This window comes from Protopterus annectens, chromosome 14.part0, assembly GCF_019279795.1.
Source record: "Protopterus annectens isolate FY-2018-M chromosome 14.part0, PAN1.0, whole genome shotgun sequence".
Classification (NCBI taxonomy): domain Eukaryota; kingdom Metazoa; phylum Chordata; order Ceratodontiformes; family Protopteridae; genus Protopterus; species Protopterus annectens.
The window spans coordinates 713,012,164-713,034,236 of record NC_056748.1 but is presented as its reverse complement, the minus strand read 5'-3'; the positions used below and the strand labels follow the sequence as shown (position 1 = coordinate 713,034,236).

Genomic DNA, 22,073 nt, shown 5'->3' with positions numbered 1-22,073 from the left:
TGGTAACAAAGATGGGAGTTGAGTTAGTAGTCCTAGTGTGGTGAATCTACCGAGAGGAGGACTTGGCTCTCAGATTGGGCCAGACTCCAGCACAAACTATATGGAATCTTAGAGATAAAAATCAATAATGTTTGAGACCCCCTTCCTTCACAAACAAGCAGATGAAGGGTAAAAGTACTCCATTAATCCAACAATCTATTTTCCATACTACCTGCCCAGGCGAAAACTACAATGGTAGCAAACAAAGCCAAACAACTGTCTTAGCTCATCCTACTGAATTCCTAGAGAACCTGAGAAATATAATCTCTCCAGGAATTGCCACATCTGCCCTGGGATTTTCTTCTGTGGGTCATGCCTGGTACACCTCTTGTGGGAACCCAAGTAAGATTTGTAATTGGGATCCAAACCACCTCAGCTGACGCCTATCAAATCAACAGGAGCAGTGCCTATACTAAAACTCTTACAGATTACAGAGCCCTTCACTTTATCATGGACACTGAGCCCAGCAACACAAAAACCTCATTTCCACCACTTCTCATACCTTTGCTGGTATAATGGTTAACACGTTTACCTTATAGACACAAGGTGCAGGGATTGATTCTCACATTGGGTAATTGGTTAGGCTTAAAGTGGCCCACAAAGGCAGTTAACCTATTACTAATCTGTAAACCTATGAACCTATTACCCCAAAAGCTCTTGACCACAGGTGAAGATAGACACATACAGCAAAGATAGCTCAGCTTTTGCTTTACTACCACAGTCCAGTACAACATCTGCTGTATTGTCATTGCTCTCCCTCATGACGGTCACTCTTTTGAGACCCTCTGCTCTCATATAAGCAGTACACCAATATGCTTAAACTCTTCCACAGGAGGTAGAGGTTTCCAACTCTTACCTGCCAACAGCAATATATATTTTTCCAAGGCCTTTGATTTGGAAGTATTAATGTTTGTCTCAACAACTATAATCTGCAGATAACTTTTCTGAAGCATGATAGAGATCACAATTACTTTATGCCAACAATGGAACATCATCTGAAAATAACAAACTAACCCTTGTTTCTCAAACCTGGACGGTCTTCAAACTTTGTGAGTGCATTGATATCTTGTCCATGAAAACCATGAAAAGAAGAGAGAGAAATGCACAGCTGGCGAACACTTACACCTACCATGAATGTAGGGGCTTAAGAATACAGATGAAATGTTTTCTCAACAAATAAAGGGTCCAAACAGTATGCAACAACATCCTTGGGACCCTGCACTGTGTACCGTCTCCCACAAGATAATCCATGATGCATTCACTAGGGCCACAAAACATATGTAGATGGTACTCTCATAAATGTAATCATGATGGAGTCCATAGTGTTCCTCCTGAATAAAAGATAATATTTTTGGACAAAACTCCTTTCCATCACCCTGGGGTAAGCTTTTTCAGGAAAGCTAAGGAGTGTGGAGTACTTAATAAAGTAAAAGTAAACTTTATTGTCATTCAGAACTACACACATATAGCCTAAACTAAATTTCATGAATCAGGTCAGTTTTTGAGATTACAAAGGAAAGTGAAAAAACACATACAAATAGAGGAATAAACTAACAAATACAATACTACCCCAATACAGACAAGAAGGTGCAGAGACATTTACTATCACTCATGTACAAAACGAATACCCTCCCCTGAGTTAAGGACACTATTTAAAGTAATACAAAACACACTGCATATTTATATGCCTAAGTTATTTGTCCAATATTGCACTTGAGTGGGTTAAATAATACTGACCATGGATATAATAAATAAGGGTCTATATTACCTTATCGAATGATGAAAAGAGCGAATGCTCTTTCATCAAACCAAAAAGGTCGAAACTCCCAAACAACAAAGACACAGGCCATTGATTTTTTTCCCAAGGAAAAAAATCGGTGGGCCGTCTTTGCAACTTTGCCGTTTCCTCCACTATCTCATAGTTGAAGTAGGGGGGGTGTAGGGGAAAAAAATCACTGTTCTGTTTCTTCGCTCTTTAGTGGTTTCGACCTTTTCAGATCGATGAAAAAGCAGTTGCTCTTTTCATTATTCGATAAGGTAATATAGACCCAATAAACAAATAAATATTGCACTTACTTGAAATATATAGAAGTATATATTGCACAACTAAATAAAAATTGACTTGTGTGTCCAGACCGCTTGACTAGTGCCAGAGTTCAGAAGTTCTAATCACAGTAGGGTAGACACTGTGAACATGTTATTGAATCTTATAGTCTTGCAGCAGATGCTGCAATATCTCCTGGCCAGTGCCAGATGTTAAAAAGTCCATGGGCAGGATGTGTGTTGTCCTGTATTATTTTGGTGGCCTTTCAGATGCTTCTTGCAGAATAAAGGATTTTGTATCGAAGGAAGACTGGAACCTGGTAACTTTTCTGCAACCCTCACCACTCTTTGTAGAGCCTTCGTTTCTGCAACTGTGCTGCTTCCAAACCACACTGTAAAGTTGCAGGTGAGGATACTCTCTATAGAAGGTGATGAGAATATGAGGGGGAAGCTTAGCTTAGCTTTTTTCAGCCTACCTAAAAGGTGGAGGCATTGGTTTGCTTATTATTTGGCTGGTGTTTCTTGACCACAAAAGATCCTCTGATATTTGTACACCCAGGAATTTTGTACTCATAACCCTCTCCACACTTTTACCATTGATCGTGAATGTTGGGTGATTTGTCCTCCTTTTCTTGAAGTTGATGATAATCTCTTTGGTCTTGCTTACATTCAGGTCAAGGTTGTTCCACTCACTCCAACTGATCAGAAATGCCACTTCATCTCTGTACGCCCTTTCATCCCCCCTTTGTAATGGGCTCCTGTGTGTGTGTGTCATCAACAAACTTTATGGATGGGTTGGACTTGTGTAGCACAGTAGTCAGTAGGTGGATGGTGAGACACACAGACAGTGGGCTGAGAACACTGTCCTGTTAATCATGATGCACTATCATTGATGCTGCTCACCGAACCACCCCTGTGTGGTCCCTTAATCAGTCCAGCCAGCCATTACAGAGATATTTATTTACTGATTTTTAAAATTTCTAAATAAAATGTTATTATTTAGCACCATATTAAATGCAGAGCTGAAGTCTATGAACAGCATCCTCACATAGTTATCTTTGCCCTCTAAATGCTCAAGGGAAATGTATATGCATCAGCCGTGGACTGATTAGCTCTGTACGCAAACTGCAGAAGGTCAAAACCAGTAGGTAGGCATGATGAAAGATGCTTTTTGCTCACTTGCTCAAAACATTTCATAACAGTGGATGTCAGAGCGACTGGTCTGCAGGGAGTGGTTTTCTTGGACAGTGGGATGATGTTAGTTTCCCTGTAGCATGAGGGTACTTTCACCATGGCGAGATGTATTAAACATTTCCTTGAGAACTGTGCATAGCTGATCAGCACAGCCTTTTAACAACTTGCCCAGAATGTTGTCTGGTCCAGCAGCTTCCTGGGGTTCACTCTCCTTAGCTCACTTCTTACTTCTTCTGTGCTGAGGCTGAGTACTTGCAGCCTTCTCATCAGTGGCTAGCTTTAGTACCAACCTGTTGATTCTTTCCTCAAATCTACCAAAGATGATGTTCAAACTGTCCAGGAATTCAGTGCTGACCTCACACTGTGCTGACCATCAGTGATCTCCTGTATGCCTTGCCATAGTGTCCTTGCATCCTTCATGTCTTCAAAGTGGCTCTGCACCTTTCTTCCATACTCCCTCAGCCTCCTTTATACCCTCCTCAGATTACCTGATACACTTAGGGCTGCTTTGTCTTTAGCCCTTGCAAGCTGCATTTCTCTCCTTCAGCAACTCATATACCTTTGGGGTGAGCCGTGACTTCTGGTTAGCTCTAATAGTGATACTCTTGGTATTTGTTACCCCATCAATGCAGTTTGAAACATATGCCATTACTACTTCATTGTATTCATCAATGTTCAGATGCTGATTCACTGTGGCTGCCTCTTTGAACATATCCCTGTAGTTTCTTTCAAAGCAGTCTTAGGGGGCCTCCATAACCCCCTCAGGCCATACCCTGATTTGTTTCTTCATGGGTTTCTGTCTAACCAGTGCAGGTTTGTAAGCTGGCAATAGCAAGATGGTATAATGGTCAGAGTTTCCTATTTGAGGAAGTTGCACTGCCTTATAAGCTTTTAAGTTTATGTACACTTTGTCCAGGATATTATCACCCCTTGTAGGAACATTCACATACTGATGGTAGTGTGGGAGTACTTTCAAATCTGCTTTATTAAAGTTACCAGCTGCCATGTGTACAAAGTCAAGATATTGGCTCTGCAAGCTCACCCATGTGACTGCACAGTTTATTTAAAATGTCTACTATTTCAATTACTATTATTTCATTTCTATTATTTTATTATTTCAGACTTCTAGGAATAATAATTTCAGTCCTCAGAATGAACGAACTGCAAATGAGATCATATAGAATATACTCCTCTTCTATAAACAGCAGTAACCTCAGAATTAAATACATAGCGTATGGAAAATGAAGCTTCCTCACACTGGTGATTGAAGACCCCCCCCCCCTCCCCACATACTGAAATCTTAATAGAGTTTTGGAATTTTTGTTTGAATTGCACTTACATTTTATAAAGTAGCAGGATTCATACTATTGGGTGTCACACTTTGAAAATGTAACCAAGACTGTGATCCCTCCATGACGGAGGGGACCTTCCTTTCCTTCCCTTTTTGTAAATAGAAGCCACCATCCCAGCTTGCCAAACCAAACATATTGTCCTTATCTTCTGTGTTGCATTGAAAAGCAACATCTGAATGCAATAATGAAAAGAATTCTCATCCACTTCTGTAGTGTTGCCATATCTCAGAATGGTTTAGCTCTTGTAGTGATACCATCTATAGAGACAGGTCCAATCTACCAGCTGTTTCTAGCACAGCTTCCTCAAAAAAAGCACATGAAGTTAAGAATTCCTCAACATTTTTTTTTTAATCTTCCTAACACTGTCCCTGGTTACAATCTGCAAAATCAATAAACACTTCTCCTTTGTTGAGTACTGCTTATGCAGTGGCCTGTCCCAAGTTAGTGCATGATTTGTTAGAATCTCTGAGTCTGTACCAATATGTCTAGATCCTACTCAAAGATTCTTAGGTGGTTACTAGCCTATCAGCCCCAGAGGCATTTTAAGCCTAGCTGTGCCAACCCCAAATGTACTAAGATAAAGCTGACATGTGTCAGTACCAAAATGAATTTTATGGTTATGATATAGGCTTATAACCGACATGACAGGTGCCAAACCAGAGGTAAATGTGTGATTTTCTATCCATTTGTCAAACCTGAGTTTGAATAGGGTTAGGGATGAGCTTTACTTCACATGGATGAGAGGTCTGTTCCAGATAACGGGTCATCTTTGAGACAAAAACTTGCCCCTCCAACATGAACATGAACATGTTGCAAACAATCCTTAGGTCCTTAAAACAGGTATTTCTGATGCTACTTGTTTTATGGATGTGCAACAAAGACATCAGTGTGGGATCACACGATGTCTTGAAGGCTGAATATAGATCGGCACCCAGTAGTCTATAGGTGACTGATACGGAGATAGGGCTTTGAGATGGTCTGTATAGAACTTACTGTTTACTCCGTGCATTTTGTTTGTGAGTAACCTCTGCAGTCTCTCAAGTTGTTGCAAGTGCCTAGTAAGGTATATTCCAAAAGGTACGCTGTACTTGATTATTGGTCCGATGAGAGCCTAATGCATCAGAACAATGATCTCCTTGGACCTGGATGCCCTGCTCTTACTTGTAGGATGATTTTCCATTGTGCTTTTCCTGCTTTATTTTCTCTCACATTATACACTACCACATGCATCCTGTGTTTTGTAAATCATGCTATATATGCAATCAATGACTAGCACTGTTGATCTAGCATAATCATTTGATGTATTTTCTTGTGTTTTGCAAATTGTCTGCTAATATACAAACCAATGACCAACGCACAACATTTTTGTTCTCATGGTGTTTGGGCCAGTCTATTTACTCAATTAATAATTAACTAAATTTAAAGTGAAGACTGACAAGAAATTGATGCTGATGAATCAAATGCAGTTAAGATTAAACCGGCTAAATTAAAGATGGGCAAAGCATTTTCTATAGTTATGAAATAAAAGGAGTGCATACCTTTTGCTCATCATCATTTCTGTAGACTAATAATGATCTAATATGCAGCTCAGTAAGATTTCTGCTTAGTTGCTTATCAGATTCACTGCACTACAGAATCAACCCCCTTCATTTAATATAACTGGTACTTAAACTACCCATATTGGGCTCATGTTAAACTAAGATCTCAAACCTTAACATAATTCCTTACATGAATTATTGCCACATTCAAAGTGCAGCTAACTAAAGATCACTTAAGCAGGAGACAGAAGACAGCTCTATGTCTTCTATCACACTATAAGCTATTGTGAACTGCAGAAGTCACAGAATAAATTCAATGGATAGTCACTCATCAGAGGAAATGACTACATACATAACCAGTTGTAATGGCAATAGTAAAATAATGATACCAGGTGCTGTAGGTTTTATCGTTCAAAGGTTGTGTCAGAGCAAGACAGGAGTCTTTGTCAACCAGTAGGCAAGACTTTAGGTTAAGTAAACAAGAACAGCAGCATCAAAATGAATTTAAAAATAATACTAATCTGCAGGTTAATAAAGAAGTGTATTCTAGGTTTACCATCTTGAACCTGTGGCAGGTGTGCTTGGTCGACATCCTTTATCCCACTCTGCATCTTGTCTCCTTATCCCTTGAACCACTGCCACCACTGCTGCTGCTTAGTTCATCAGCTGAGCATTATTAATGCTTGGTTTGCTACCTAGAAGCAACAAATAAATATATAAATATTTTATCTACTGATCACCATTTTCTTATTAAAGACAACTTACAGTGCCACACAGCAACATATAAAAATTAACAGTTTCTAAAGACAGACAAAAAACATGCTATATTCTTATTGAAAATGTGTATTTTTATTGAATCCAGTTATATAATGATCTAAGTTAATTGAGGCAGCAAAACTGACAATAATGACTTTATATGCACTAAGGATATACTTCTGTTCTCACAATTATACCAAAACAGATAGATAATCAGTGGGATAACATGTCCCCAGTCTCAGAGGGCAGACTCTTCACTTAGGTACAAGGTCCCCAGCCCAAGAACTCCACAGTAATAGTGGCCACTTCTAAAAATCTTTTGCAGTTCTTGACTTCTCTTTTTTTTGTTTCCTTACAGGTAGTATTACTCAAAAATTGCTTTTGTCATTTGCCTCAGCAACTTGGTGCCATACAAAACAGATCACTGAACTATTGTTCAGACAACTTTTGTGTGTTATTACACTTATACATGTTCTATGAATTTAGTTAACTTATTGCTGGTGCACACATTTTTTTCCAAAAAAAGCTGTATGGATTGTAATATCAAAGTAATTACATGTATTTAAAAGTAGGTTCATGGTACAACTTGTGGTGCTGTTTGCAACACATCCATTTTTAAATGAAACTATTTCACTAACTATTGATCAACAGAAACTGTACAATATGCACATGTTCTCAAAAAAACAATATTTAATGTATATTACATATAAAAATCCTTTATTCATTTGATGTGGCACAACTGTCATAATTAATATGTTGTTAGTTTTGGCCAGAATTTAATTTTCTTTTTATTTTTCCAACTTATTAATCCATATTTTTATCATTGACTTTCTGAAGGAGTAATAGACATTGGGTAAATTTAGGTTCAGTTTCTTTTGATGGTTTCTTGTTACTATTTTTCTTGCTATAATATTTTTGAAATAAGGGGGTAATTATTAGCATTTACACCTGCTGGTATTAGATTATATAAAATCATATTTTTGCAAGCTTAAAAATTGTCTGTACGTAATGCCCGGCCAAGTGCTTGTATTTGCTTCCAATAATTTTTATTCTGTACATTCAACAAACATGCGTTCCCAGTCTGCATCTACATTTAATGTCTTCAACATATACAACTTTTATTTACTTAACTTTAATTAAATTTATTTTTGTGATTCAAGTTATTTTATGCAGGTATAAAATGTTCTACTCAAGAATTTCCATGTATATATTCTCCAAAATAATGATTATTTTAAAGTAAATTCCATTTTTATGTATTTGTGTACAATAATTATATACTGAATATGAATATTGTTCTCTTACTTTATACAATTTAGATGTTAAATTTACTATTGACTATGTAAGTTCTCTTTTATGTACTCTAATAATTTTATGCATTTTTAAGGAGGACTCTGAAAAGCTTTCAGCTCCCTTAAATATGTATTCTCTTATGATTTGTAGTTAGCCAACTTCCACTTAATATATTATATTCCCCACATTATTTTCTGAATTTTTTTTTAACATTTATTCCTTCCTTACAATTATATCAACCTAAGCATTTCATTTCTCTTAAATTTAATATCATGTTTCATTTGCAGTTTCTAATAAACCTATATACAATCCAATGGAAATATAGTAAATAACCAAAATGTTCAATGGATGTGTCTATATATGTAGTTTTTAATAGTCTTTAGTGTATTTGGTAGATATTTGGAATTAAACATACTGATTTTATTGCACTGAAATTAATTTCATATCAATAACCAAAACTTTCTGACTATCCCTTCTTCATTTCACTTGGTTATTTTTGATTTATTAACATTAAACAATTGTAAATGTATTTTTTTAATTAACCTCGTATTCATTGTTCGTCCATAGGTAAATACTAAGCTAGATGCCTTTGTGGGCCATTTTAAGCCTAGCCAATTACCTCATGCTGAGAATTAAACCCTGTACCTTATGTCTGTGAGATATAGTGACAGAAACCTGGTTCAAGGCTCCTGAGAGCACCCCAGCACTAGGTATCCATATTCATCAAGGACACTGAAAACACTGAGGGGATAAATGTATCTCCAAACACCATCATACTAGGTGACTTAAATGCCATGGAACAACTAGTCGAGAACATACTTGATCTCATCATCACGAACATGGGAGCACAATGTTCAGCACCCCAAGTATACTCCACTGGTGAGATCTGATCACAAACTATCTAATCTGGCTGTCCTCATCCTTCCCCCAAAAAAAAAAAAAAAAAAAGAGAAGAAAAGATATGCTCAGAATTAGTTCAAAATGATGTGAAGATTACTGATCCTACAGACATTGCCAACATACTGGGACAGGTTCAGTGTGCAACTCTCCCCACCTCCCCCCTAAAGGAGAGATCATCCATGGGACCTGATGGTAAACCCACAGTTAGGACAGCTGTTTAATCCCATGGCCTCAAGTTAAATGCCAACCTGGGAACCTATCTGATCCGACAACATCTTAAACATTATTGCCATCTCCCAACCCTATGTCTTGTATAATAGTTTTAAGACTAGAAGCTGTGATATAGCTTCCTATCTTCTGAAATCCTAGACCTCAATGACTCCATACCTTTGTGTAAGATATCCTTGGCTTATTAGGCTACTAAAGTCAGGTTATTATTAATTATGTTTACTGAATCTGAATGTTACACTGGGTTAAAGCTATTTTTGAATAAAATATAAGAATTGTGGTATTAATATTATTTTAATAAGTAATAATCTGCCTTCAAATGTGAAAAATGTTTTTGTTTCTTCTAGCCAATTTAGTTCTTATATAATTTTATGTATGTTTATTTCCAAAATATATATCTATAGCTAATGACACGGTTATTCCCCACTAATTCATTTTTCTCCATCAATAATAATATATTTTTATCTTTTAAACTTTTGGTTTCATAATTATACATTTTGTTTCATTACTATTAAAATTGCATTCCAGAAATATAACTATTATTTTTATACTTTGCTTCTTTAAAGAAAGACTCCATACTGGTAAACGTCATTGTAAAATCATCTGTGAAGAGCATTATCTATGATACAATGCGATTATCTTAAACCTATTAAATCTGTATTATTTCTTATAGTATCAGGCCATGATTCCATTGAGAGAGTAAAAAGCTTATGCAACACAGAATCCTTGTTTAGCAACCCTTTTAATATTTATTGCTTCTCAGCAGAGGGAGAACATGGTCTAATGGGTCCCTAAGAAGAGTAATGGACAGCCCCACAGACATACCAGTATCCCATTACGTAGCTAGCTCTCCCCTTTTATCTCCAAAGACTGTTAAAACATCTCAGATGGGACACTATTTTCTTTTTCACTTTTTACAGCGATTTGAATTTAATTGAAATTTGTTGTAAAATTTGAAATAACAGGCAACTGTTTGCTAAATAAAAGTCACAGAGTACTACTAAGCCAATGACCACTACAGCCCTTACAACCCTAGCTGCTCACCCCTAAACCATTTGGGTCCAGAGTATTGTTGGTGTCTATATGAAGAAGGACATGATAATAGGGAGATAACTAAAGGATTTGTAAGGGGTTAGAGGTGTTAGTTAGGATAATACTTTTCTTACTGACAGCCTATATCCATAAAGGACAAAGGGGACAGACTTGGGGGGGGGGGGTACATTTCTAATTTCCAATCAAATTGTCAAGGTTTTGTTTGAATAGGGTCAGGGATATTGGTTTTACAGGGATGTGGAGTCTGTTCTATAAAGTGTGTACTCTTTGGGACACATATAAACAGAACGTGCTGTAATGACATATCATAAGCGAAGTTCAGATCCCTGAATCAAGTGTTTCTGGTGCCATTTGTTTTGTGCATGTGCAACAGATCCATTAAGGATGGGTCTGAGGAAGCCCTGCAAGCCAGGTAAAGATTCCCTCTCGGCAACCTGTAGGAGACTGAATACAGAGACAGAGCCTTTAGGTGATCATTGTAGGACAGAGTATGTATGCCCTGAATTCTGCTGGTGAGAAACCTTTGTGGGCATTCCAATTGTTGCAAGCATCTATTTAGGTACAAGCCAATGGGGACATTGTACTTAATGACAGGTCTGATAAGAGCTGAGTAGAGTGGTAATACAACTTCCTTGGACCTTGGTATCTTACAAGTACCATACCCTTACCTATAAGTTGGGCAACACAGAATGACTTTCTTACTATGTTATCTACATGTTGGACAAGGCCAGATAGCAGTCTTCATATGATCCCAGCTCCCTTACTATTGGGTCAACTCTGAAGGGTGTTTTATCAATGTAGTAATCAACTTGGATTGGCTGATTCCCAAATGGCATTATAATTAATTTGATGGGATTGAGTTTTAGGGCATGGCTATTACACCAGTCATCTGTCAGTGTCAAACCCTCTTGCAAGATATTGGTGTCTTAGGGAAAATGTATTATAGCTCTCAGTTTACAATCATCTGTGAACTTGGTGAGCCAGAGGTCTTGAATGTCTGGCAACAAGAGGGAGCCCAGCATGGAGCCTTGTGTTACTCCATTGGTGACTCATCTCTTGGTGGAGGTATTCTCACTGATCCTGACTTCATGGATCCTGTCTGTCAGCCAGACATCAAATCAAGCAAGTTATGCAGGGATTTATGCCTAGCTCAAATTGTGCATCAACAAAGCCCTGAGTGGGGTATTGTATCGAACACCGTGGGCAGGTCAAGCTTTGCAGCATGCACTGTTTCACCCTCGTCCATTGCCTATGTAACCCTCTCAAAGAAGTCCACTAGTTTACGTAGGCACAACCTTCCCTTAACTAAGCCAAATTGAGACGTACAGTATCTGTCGGTTGTCAACGACAATGTTTATCATTTCCATGATAATTCATTCCATGGATTTGCAAATTAAGCTTATTGGGCTCACTAGGCTGTTGGGTCTGTAGTTCCCTGGGTTGGCTGATGGTCTGCCCTTGAGAAGGGAATGACTGTTGTGGTCCTGTGTTCACTTGGAATGTAGTCCATTTCCATGCTGCAGCTGAAAAGTGCCTCATGGTTCTGATAGGGTGTGTATTTGACTGTTCAGGACACAACCAGAGATGTTGTTGGTTACCACAGAGGCAGTGTTCTTTGCTTTAGTAAATGCTGCCAACACCTGGTCCCTGCTAATAGGTGGGGGAAGCATGTTGGAGGGGATTTTACCTGATGGAGATGGGGTGGGAAGGGGGGAAGTGAGGTTTGAGCCAAATTTATCAGCCAGTAGAGTTGCTACATCACCCTGATTGGTGAAGGTGGTACCACTTACCAACAGTTCAGCATACTGCTATGGGTTACCTTTGAGGTTCTGGACATTGTTGAAGAAGGCCTATAGTCATTCCCCTATTAGGCTAGCCTGACCTCACATTTGGCCTTGTTGGACTTAGACCTCTTCCTTTATTGTATATCCTGTTTAACTGTGGATTCCACCAGTGGGGTTTATTTTTAGTGTTTGTTTTGAGTACTTCTGGTTGGTAAGACAGCCTCAATGCAACTATTCACATGTTTTAGGGACTCTGTGAATAATTTTGCATACGTAGTTGTGTTCTCAGGGATAGGGGAAGTCTTGAATTTTGACAAACTTTCACTTAATAGGATGCAGTTTGCCTTAGAATAGTTCCTGACCATTACTGGTTTAGCTCAGTTTTCCAGGTTAAACAGGTTAAGTTTCACTTCAAGAGAAACAGCTTTGTGATCTGATCTGATTAGTGAGAACACAACCGGGGGGGGGGGGGGGGCAGCACACTCCCACATTGGCAAGTACCAGATCCAGTATGTTTGATCCTCTGGTTGGGGTGTGCATGTTCCAGAGAGTTTGTGTTAATAAAGTCAAGGAAACATTGTGACTGTTGAGTTTGAGGCAGTGTAGGTTTTCTAGTCTATAGAGGGGTAGTTAAAGTCATCAACGACTAGAGTGTTTGGCGAGTGCCTCCAATAGGTTTTGGTAAGAATCATGATTTACTAGGGGCAGAGAAGGTAACTTGTAGCTCGTCAGGATATGGTGAGAGAACTTATCTGTGGGAGCTCCATGCTATCATCCTGTTTAACCAACCTCGAGCTATGTTTTTTGCTAAAGTATATCAAGAAACCTCCACCTTTTGCCTCAGTCTGTGCTGTTGTTGGTCTAAATGTGGGGAAGGTACTATAGCCTTAAATTGGAGTACTTTATATGGCTTTAAACCAAGTTTCTATAACAGCACAGAGATCTACGTTCTCCAGAGTGAGAAGTGCTTAAACAGTATTGAGTTATTTTGTTTAGGCTCCTAGACTTGAGCAGTAACACTTTAAGCTTGCCTGCAGACTTTTTTGCTAGGTTGGCAGTTTACCCTTTTTGGCATTGCCTAAAAAAACACTTTAAGGGGCAGATAAAATTTTAGCCAGTATCTAAAAGCTTAGGGGAACAGGTGCAGCCCATCCTTGGCAAAGCAACAAGGTCTGTTGTCCATGTCCTCCCATTCTGATAGAGATCAGATCCCCTGGAGTAAAGCCAGAAACTAAGCCAATTTATGTTCATAGTGTAGCACCATCCTTGGTGAAGGCAGAATGCTCAATGCAGGCTCATACCAGTCTGTGACACATTTTCCAAGAGATCCATCATGTCTCTTTTCATAATCCAGTGAGGTGCATCTCGAGTCATTTTTACCCACATGGACTATGATAGAATCATACTGTTACCAGAGATGCATTAACTTAAAGTGATTGCATAATATTGCAAATCCTGGCTCTAGATAGAAAACTGTTCCCTTCTTGACTAACCTGGTCAGTGGGACATCTGTGCATTGCAGAAAGGAGTCCCCAATGACAAGAGTATTAGGCAAAGTATATGATTGCTATATGGGCTTTGATCTTGGGGGACTACTGGATGTAGGGTTTTGTGAGATGTTATGTACTGCTTTTGATGTGTGTGTTTTAGTGACTGAGGAGGAGCAGTGTTGCTGTTAGGGAGCTATGGAGGGGTCTGAGATTTGGTAAGGTTTCTTTTAAGCACTTCAGCATAAGACAATCTGTGTGTGGCGAGTGATATGCAAGGGGTCTAGCGTGGGTATTCTTGCCAACCTTATTTGCATGGAAGATTTTTGTCTCCAAGGAAATTGTATATTAACATCTCTCACATACTGCATTATTTTCTTGAATCATTACCTGGTTGTCAGAAAATGAGACAATTGCTACATTACCTTAGGATGCCCAAATCTATGAAGCTGGCCACAGAGGCATTTGGAAATTGCATAGCCACATTGTCTGGTCCTGTAACAACATAGGCTGTTTAGGATTAAGGATAGGGTTTTAACAGGGGGTTCCTGGGTTAGTTTCTTGGGTTAAGGGCAAGATTATATATAATTCTGGGATATGGTAGTGCTACTCAATGCACAGGCTAGCTCCACTAAGCTTAATTTCACTAAATGCCCTGCTGTCTAACAGATTTCAGGCCTAATCCTAACTTTATAGGGAAATTTTACTGTTTAGGTGTTTGCTCCATTACAGGGCACTGTAAAAATAACATTCTTAGCTCAGATGGCTCTGGATGTAGCTGAAACACTTGAAAACTCTGAAAAAAAAGATTTAGCATGAGCAATGACAAACTTCCTATTCCCTTGTAACTCACATTTACTGAGAATGCATCTACATTGCACTACAAAACACATTAGGACTCACTGTCAAATAACATGTAGTGAAGCAGTAATTAGCACGAAAAAATGTACATACTCCACAGGGTGAATGTCTCCATACCACAAAATAAATAAAATAAATCAAACAGTCAAAGATGACCAGGCACTGTCAAGTCAATATAACATAAAATGTATTCGAACAAAGTCACAAACATTGGTGAGCGCTTTCGTTTAATAACTTCATCAGACCTTAATACAATTCAACATACATAATCCGATTTAAATAAATTCAAACGTCCTATGTTCAATCATAGACAAGCTTCTATCTAAGCAATTAAGTTAAAGGCATAAAGCTCAGAAAAATATAAAAAGCGATTCTTATGCTAAAAAAGTATAAACATAATTCATATATGCATCTAATATGAATTCATACATGCAATATAAACATATGATTAAAAACAAATTCATAACTACATCTAATATAAATTGATACATTAAAAAAATATATATATATATACATACATATACATACACGTACTATAAAAACTCATTTATTAATTCTCCTACTCTGTAAAAGAGGTTTTATAGAGGCTCTTTCATTGAGCCCTCTTCCCTATGTCTGCTCTCATGGCAATAATCCAGTTGACCTCCCCACTTTCTGTAAAATTCCGAATATCACCCTCTCTAATACTAGGTTTTGTGATATCTATCACCCTAAAAGTAAAACTATGCCCTTCTCCTGAAATCATAACATGTTTGGACGGTGCATTACACTCAGATTTAATCCAAATGTTATAAAGATGTTCCCTTATCCTGTCTTTGAGGACATGATCTGTCTTTCCTATATAAAATGAATGACAGAGTTCACACTCCACTAAATATACTACGTGGGGTGTAAGACATGTTGCTGCTGTCTTAAAAGCAAATTTCGTATGTGTATCTGGGTGTATGAAGGTACTACTAGTGTTTATATACGGGCAGTAATTACATCTCCCACAGGGTTGCGTTGATGTGTTCGCATCTCCTATATCTTTCATACCACTGTTATAACAAAGTAGCTTCTTCAAATTCTTCTTGTTTTTGTAAGAGAACGTGGGTCTGTCCCTTGGTATTTCATTTATATCTGAATTAACTGTTAAAATAGACCAATTCTTACTAAAATTATATGCAAGTTGTTTGTTATCACTAGTATAAAAAAGTGGAATCTTTAGGGAACTATTTATAAGACTGGGTGTAGTTACTTGTTCAACCACTCCTGTTGGTCCAAAATATGGTTGTGCCCTGTTTTTCCTCCAATCACTAATTGATGTTAAATTCTCTTTAATCTCACGTTTCTCGTATCCTCTGTTCATAAGTCTATCCTCTAGACAATTCATTTCCATAACAAAGCCTTCCTCTGTAGGGTTAAGTCTGGATGCTCTATCTCCTTGACCCCTGATTAAATTTTTAAAAATATACCCTGGATGCATACTAGTTCTGGCCAAAAGTGAATTTCTACAACATGTTTATCTAAAAATTCCTGTATTATCAGGCCATTAGGTAATTTTTCAACTAACACATCTAGGTATTCTATCCTCACGTCCGAAGACGTCATAGTAAATTTCAAGAAACTAGTAAGATTATTCATCTTATTAACAAAGTTCAATAGTTGCTCTTGACTTCCTGTCCACAAAAGAAAAATATCATACACAAAACGATGATAAAAAGGTACACATTGTATGAATACCTCTAGTGGAAACAAAGAAATATTTTCCCAATGAGCCAAAAACATGTTGGCGTAGCTATTGGCACAGGAAACACCATCATTTGGATGTAAATCTGTTCATTAAATGTAAAAATTTTATTTCTCCAGCACAGTCTCTAAAAACTGACAAATTAAATCTATCTTAACTTCATCATAATCACTAAAACAAGAAGCGATGTCCTGGGCGTCCAGAAGCTTTATTGCTCACACAAATTCCAATAAAAATAAAAATAAAGGATTCCAACTTGAAATACATACAACTAAGCTTCTGGACGCCCAGGACATCGCTTCTTGTTTTATTGGTTTTTGTGGAGCGTATCTTATTCATCATAATCACTTCCACTAGACAGGTAATCATATATGTAAGAGATAACCCAATGAGTTTGACATTATAGGGAAAAGTGACTGGACATCTAGTGCAACAAAAATGATTTCTCCAGCAGTCCCAGAGCTACTCACATGTTCATATAAATCAATAAGGAATTGTTTAGTGTCCCTTAAGACTGTCCTACATTCATCTATGATTGGTCGAATATGTTTTTCTATGTATATGGACATGGGTTCCGTCGCCCATCCACCACCTGCTACTATTGGTCTCATGGGTGGTCTAAGTCCATCTTTGTGAACCTTAGGTAAGCCCTGTATAACAGGAATCAGAGGATTCTCTACCTGTAAATATCTATGTTTCACAGGAATAAAGTCCACTTTTAAAGTTATCAGATAACATAGTAGAAATTAAACTGATAATCTGATGTACTTGCATTATAGTAATAAAACTATAAAACGTACTGTCCGATAACATCCTTTCAATGGCTTCAACATATTGCTCATAATCCATTATTACAACAGGGCCTCCTTTGTCCGCAGGAATAAATCACTATCATTTCATTGTAACTGCCAGGTCCGGCTCGTGGCATTGGACAGCCGGACTGCAGCCCCCTCATCTAAAAACAAAGAAAATGTAAAAAAAAAAAAAAAAAAAGTACCTTTTTTTTGTGTGACAGTACTAGCAGATGTATTTTTTTGGTTAAATGCATCTCTCCGAGTCCGTGACTCGCACTTTGATTGCGGCGGTTTTAAATAGATTTTTTTTTTTGGTTTTATTTGCAGCCCAGTGGAGTAATTAAGGCATCATTGTGATGCCCAGAAGTCTATGTGGTTCCAAACCGCATAGAATTGGAAGAACCGGGCTGCGATGTCCGCAGGCACGTCATGACGTGCTTGCTGGGCTAAATGCTGCCGATTGGTTGTTGCTCTCTTCCCGGGCTTTATGTGCTGGGAAAAGAGTGAGAATCAATCAGATAGTCAGCTTGTGTATTGATTCGTGACTGTGACTGTCTGAGTCAGTCACACGGGAAGGAACGATTATTTCAATTGCCATTGTGGATTTTAATTTTTTTTGGGCGCTATATATTTTGTCAGCTGTGCTGTGCAGCCTGTGCTGAAGCAGTGAAGCCTGAAGGAAGAACATAAGAAGAAGAACTGAAGAAAGAAGAAGAAAGAAAAGAAGTTAAAAGAAGAAAGAAAAGAAGTTAGAAGAAGAACAGAGTGAAGGTGCAGAACTAAAGTAAGTATACTCTTTATTATGTTCCTTTGTAAATAAAGAGAAGGAATCCCATTCTCATCCCTGTGTTTGTGTGGATTTGCTCTGGTGTCCTGCCATTTTACAAAGACATGTGTCTGCAGTATTTCTCCCTGGGCCTTTGCTGAAAATTGTTTTTGTTCCGTCAGAAGTAAAATTGACAGGCATTTGAATTTCAGACTTCATACTCTTCAGAAAATATATAGTAACACAACCTTTTATTCTAGCAATTTTCTAAGTTTATAAGATGAATATTTTAAATTTGTCCTTATTTTTGGGACTGTAATACCCTGTTATTGTCTTTGTCTAGGTTTTTTGTGCTAAGGTTGACAGCTATGGCAAGAACTGAATTCACCGAATATGTTTGAGGGCTGTAGGGTTTGTCCAGGTGTTTTGTGCTAAGAGGTTGACAGCTATGGTGAGAACTGAATTTATTAAATGATAGCCATTTAAGTTTCAGTCTTCCGCTCTTTCACAAAGCAGCTGATTTGGCGTAGTGGTATGTTGCTCTGACTGTTTTGCACAGGGACCTTGGCAGTAAAATGTATGGTGGTAACACAGCATTTTTCTTTCACAAAGCAGGTGATTTGGCATAGTGCTATGTTGCTCTGACTCTTTTGCATAGGGACCTACACAGCATTTTATTCTAGCAACTTTCCAAGATTATACAAGCAATGTTTAATGTGTCCCTGGTTTTTGGGCTTTTGACCCCCCCCCCCCATTAAATTTGGCTTTTTCCAGATTTCTTGTGTTGCGAAGTTGAGATGCAGTCGAGTATTGAGTAGATTTTACAAGGAGCTGAGAGCTGCAGGGGAAGAGAAGTTTAGTGCTGCTTATGCTAAGTCAGCTTGCATTGTTAATAGCACAACAGGTTGTGTACTTGCTTTTGATGCAGAAGGTTGTTGGTTCTACTCCCACAAGGGGTGAATGCTGCCATACTGAAAAAGTTAAGATACTAACTATGAGCCTGTTATCGGTTTGCTATCCATTTCCTATTGCAATATTACTAGCTTATCATTTTTAATGTAATATAGGCAATGTATTCCTCAGGGGCATCAGACACTTTATTTTTCGATGAAACCATGAAATATAAAGGTGTTTGCTAGCAGCAACCTCTTCATTAGTTACAGATTTATTTAATGTGGAATTATTTAGATGACTTTTTTACTTCTTCAGAGAGTGTGCATATTTACTGATAATGGTGGACTGTAGAATTGTGCATATTTACTGATAATGGTGGACTTTAGAATTTTGCATATTTATTGATAATGGTGGACTGTAGAAGTTTGAGTAGACTTTTATGATGGAAATGTTCTGAACTGGGCAGTTTTGTTGTTATGGGTGCATGCATTTTGTTTCATTGTTTACTGGAAAGATGTTCTGAATTGGGCAGTTCTGCCACTGGCAAAATGTATTCTCTTTGAATGTGGGTTTCAAGCTGTTTCAATGAATGTGAGTTTCAAGGGCAGAGAAGTTTTAATGCTAAGTTTGTTTAGCAGATGTCTTAGTGTTTGTGCTGTAAAATGCAAAATAAAACTTTCAAATGAAGTCCAACTCATCATAGAAGTAAATCAGTATGCACATTAGTGTTTATGGTAAATGGAGTGAAATAGTCAAGTAATGGATCATTGGAATGGCTGCAGGGGGAGGCTCATTCGACCATGATTTTGTGAGGGGGAAGGGTGGCAAACTTAAAGACAGCCCCAGCTGAACCATACCTCCCAACTGTCCAGATTTTCAAAGAATGAATAGATTTTTGCTTCTTATTTTTGGTTTGTTCCTCATAAAATTTGTGGTTTTCTGGCAAATCATTTAGGAAATAAGTCACTAAATAATGACACACTGAGTTTCAGACTTCATAACCTTCAGAAAAATGCATGCTAAAGTAAGACCTGTTCTTATCAACTGTCTCGGTTTATACAAGAGCAAGTTTTAGTACTGTTTATATGTTCCCCCAGTATATTTGGCCTTGTCCAGATTTATTGCATTAACAGGTTGAGAGGTACATGCAAATAAATTGCTTTATAGAATTAGGCATAGCCAAACCTCTCAACTGTCCCTGATTTTGGCTCAAAATGTTCCTCTTCTTCCTAATAATCCCTCCGCAAAATAGTAATTTTGGAAGAAAACATGGAGGGTTTACAATTAAGAAATAACTGTAATAATCAGAGTTATAGATTACTTTTATTTCAGAAATGCATGTAGATTCTTTTATTTTGTCAACTGCTCAAGTTAGCAGTACTAATATTAAAGTGTCCCTTCTTTGACAGGTTCCCAGCTGTATTGTGTGGCTATTTTATATTTTTACAGAACATTTTTGGTCCATTTTTCATAAAATTGTGTTTTTTTTTTTTTGGCAAAATTGTGTTTTTCTTTGGCAAATTAGTGACAAATCATTAAAGACTGAAGTTAGAAAATAATGACAGACATTTGAGTTTCAGATTTCATACCACTCAGAAAATTCATACTAATGCAAGACCTATTATATTATCTTTCTAAGTTTATAAGAGCAATATTTAAAAATTGTCCTTATTTTTGGGCCTTTGTCCCACTTCTTTGTATGGCTTTGTCCAGATTTCTTGCTCTGAGGTTGAGAGGTATGACAAATGGGTGGGAGGTATGACAAATAGGTGGGAGGGTGGCCTAACTGTTAAGGTGTTTGCCTTACAAACAGAAGGTGCAGGGTTTGAGTCTCACAAGGGGTAATTGGCTAGGCTTACAATGGCTCGCAAGGGCAGTTAGCTTAGTAGTAACCTATGAATCTATGAAAATGTGTCAGGGCCATCACAGTCAGCTAGAGACATTTCAAATTGTGACATACTTCTTGCACTCCACTCCCCCATGTAGTGACTCTGGATGTGTCGAAGCAAGGCAAGGAATAGTTATGCAGTATAAATGTGCAGAGTATCCCCCCCATCCAAGGTAGACACAAGTACTAGAGTGGCTTTTCATCTGTCCTTGATTTTTGCAGAATGGTCTGGTTTCTGTCATATTTTTTGTACTGTTGATTTATGCTTATTACTCAAAGTCCCTGTTGCTCTGTGTTTAAGTAACAATACTTTAATGACCATCAGGTAAGCTTGGCTGAGATCGTAAGATGCAAGTAAGCTTCAATAAGCATACTGTTAAAGAATTGCCAACATTGAAAGTCTTTCTGTTGCTGCCATGTAGAGAATACTTAACTAGATAATGTATAAGCCTTGGGTATTGAAATGCATATGACAGTATTTGTAATAAAGGACAGATTACATTATTTTAAGAAGCTCATTACACTTGGAGACTTCCAGTCATCTCTGCAGGCTTTACCCGTAAACTAAACAGAATGCCAATCGTGTAGTCCATAACCTGTACAGTAATCCTTTTAAGCAATGTATCTTGAGCTTATTTCTTGTTTGCTTTTCATTTTTTACTTTGATCATGTTTTCCCCATGAAACAAGTAGATAGTTGTTGGGCAGCAGGTCTTTTTTTGGTTAAGAAACATTTTTACAAGTGGGGGCATCAGACATTTCTACTTTCAACGTGTTACTTGGTACTTTAATAAAGCTGAATATAAATTATAATTAGAACTGCAATGCAAGAAGTGGTTTGAGTTGAGTGCTACTTGATTTTGACTGGCATTCCATTAATGTATTTAAAAAGTAATTTATTTTTTCATGCCTCACAATCTTTTTGTTTCCATCTAGATATTAAGTAAGCTGTCATGCAGCCAATGCACTTAAATATTTTTATTCCTCTACACTTCATTTTGTCTTGATTGGACTCTCATAATGACTGTTTGGCACCCTGGGCAGTGTATTTAGTTAGTTAGTTGTGGTTTTGAGCATAGCTCCACCCCTTTCTAGTTGACCACACCCCTTCCCATTGACCCCACTCATTCAGCTGTCTCCTGCAGCCCCCCTTTGATTTGAAGTCACCAGCCGCCACTGGTAACTGCCCAAGTGCTTCTCTTTCCTTACAACTCAAATTATTCCTCCTTTTATTAGATTTCTTGAAACTACCTTTACTGTGATGGAATTTATGTATTTCATCTTCTGTGAGTTTTAAATATGCATCCACTAAAGGGTGATTTTGTGGAACATAAGTACTCTGTTTCCTAAAAGGATACATTTGTTCATAATTGCTATTACCAAACTCTAAATTCAACATAATATTTCTACAAAATACTTTTAAATCCAGAATAGTATCACATACATTGCTCTCACAAGTAGGGATAAAGTTAAGCCCT

The 22,073-nt window shown here is 37.7% G+C and overlaps 1 protein-coding gene across 7 annotated transcripts in view; it reads right to left on the bottom strand.

Annotated features, from left to right (window-relative positions):
- The window catches only part of LOC122789190 (coiled-coil domain-containing protein 50-like), a 1,862,880-nt gene that overhangs the window by 1,629,740 nt on the left and 211,067 nt on the right, over positions 1–22,073 (bottom strand). For all 7 annotated transcript variants that reach the window (XM_044056454.1, XM_044056452.1, XM_044056453.1 and 4 more), the window contains one exon: positions 6,723–6,861. In XM_044056454.1, the coding sequence (XP_043912389.1) occupies positions 6,723–6,777 (55 nt within the window). In that variant the 5' untranslated portion in view covers positions 6,778–6,861. The remainder of the gene's footprint in view (positions 1–6,722; positions 6,862–22,073) is intronic.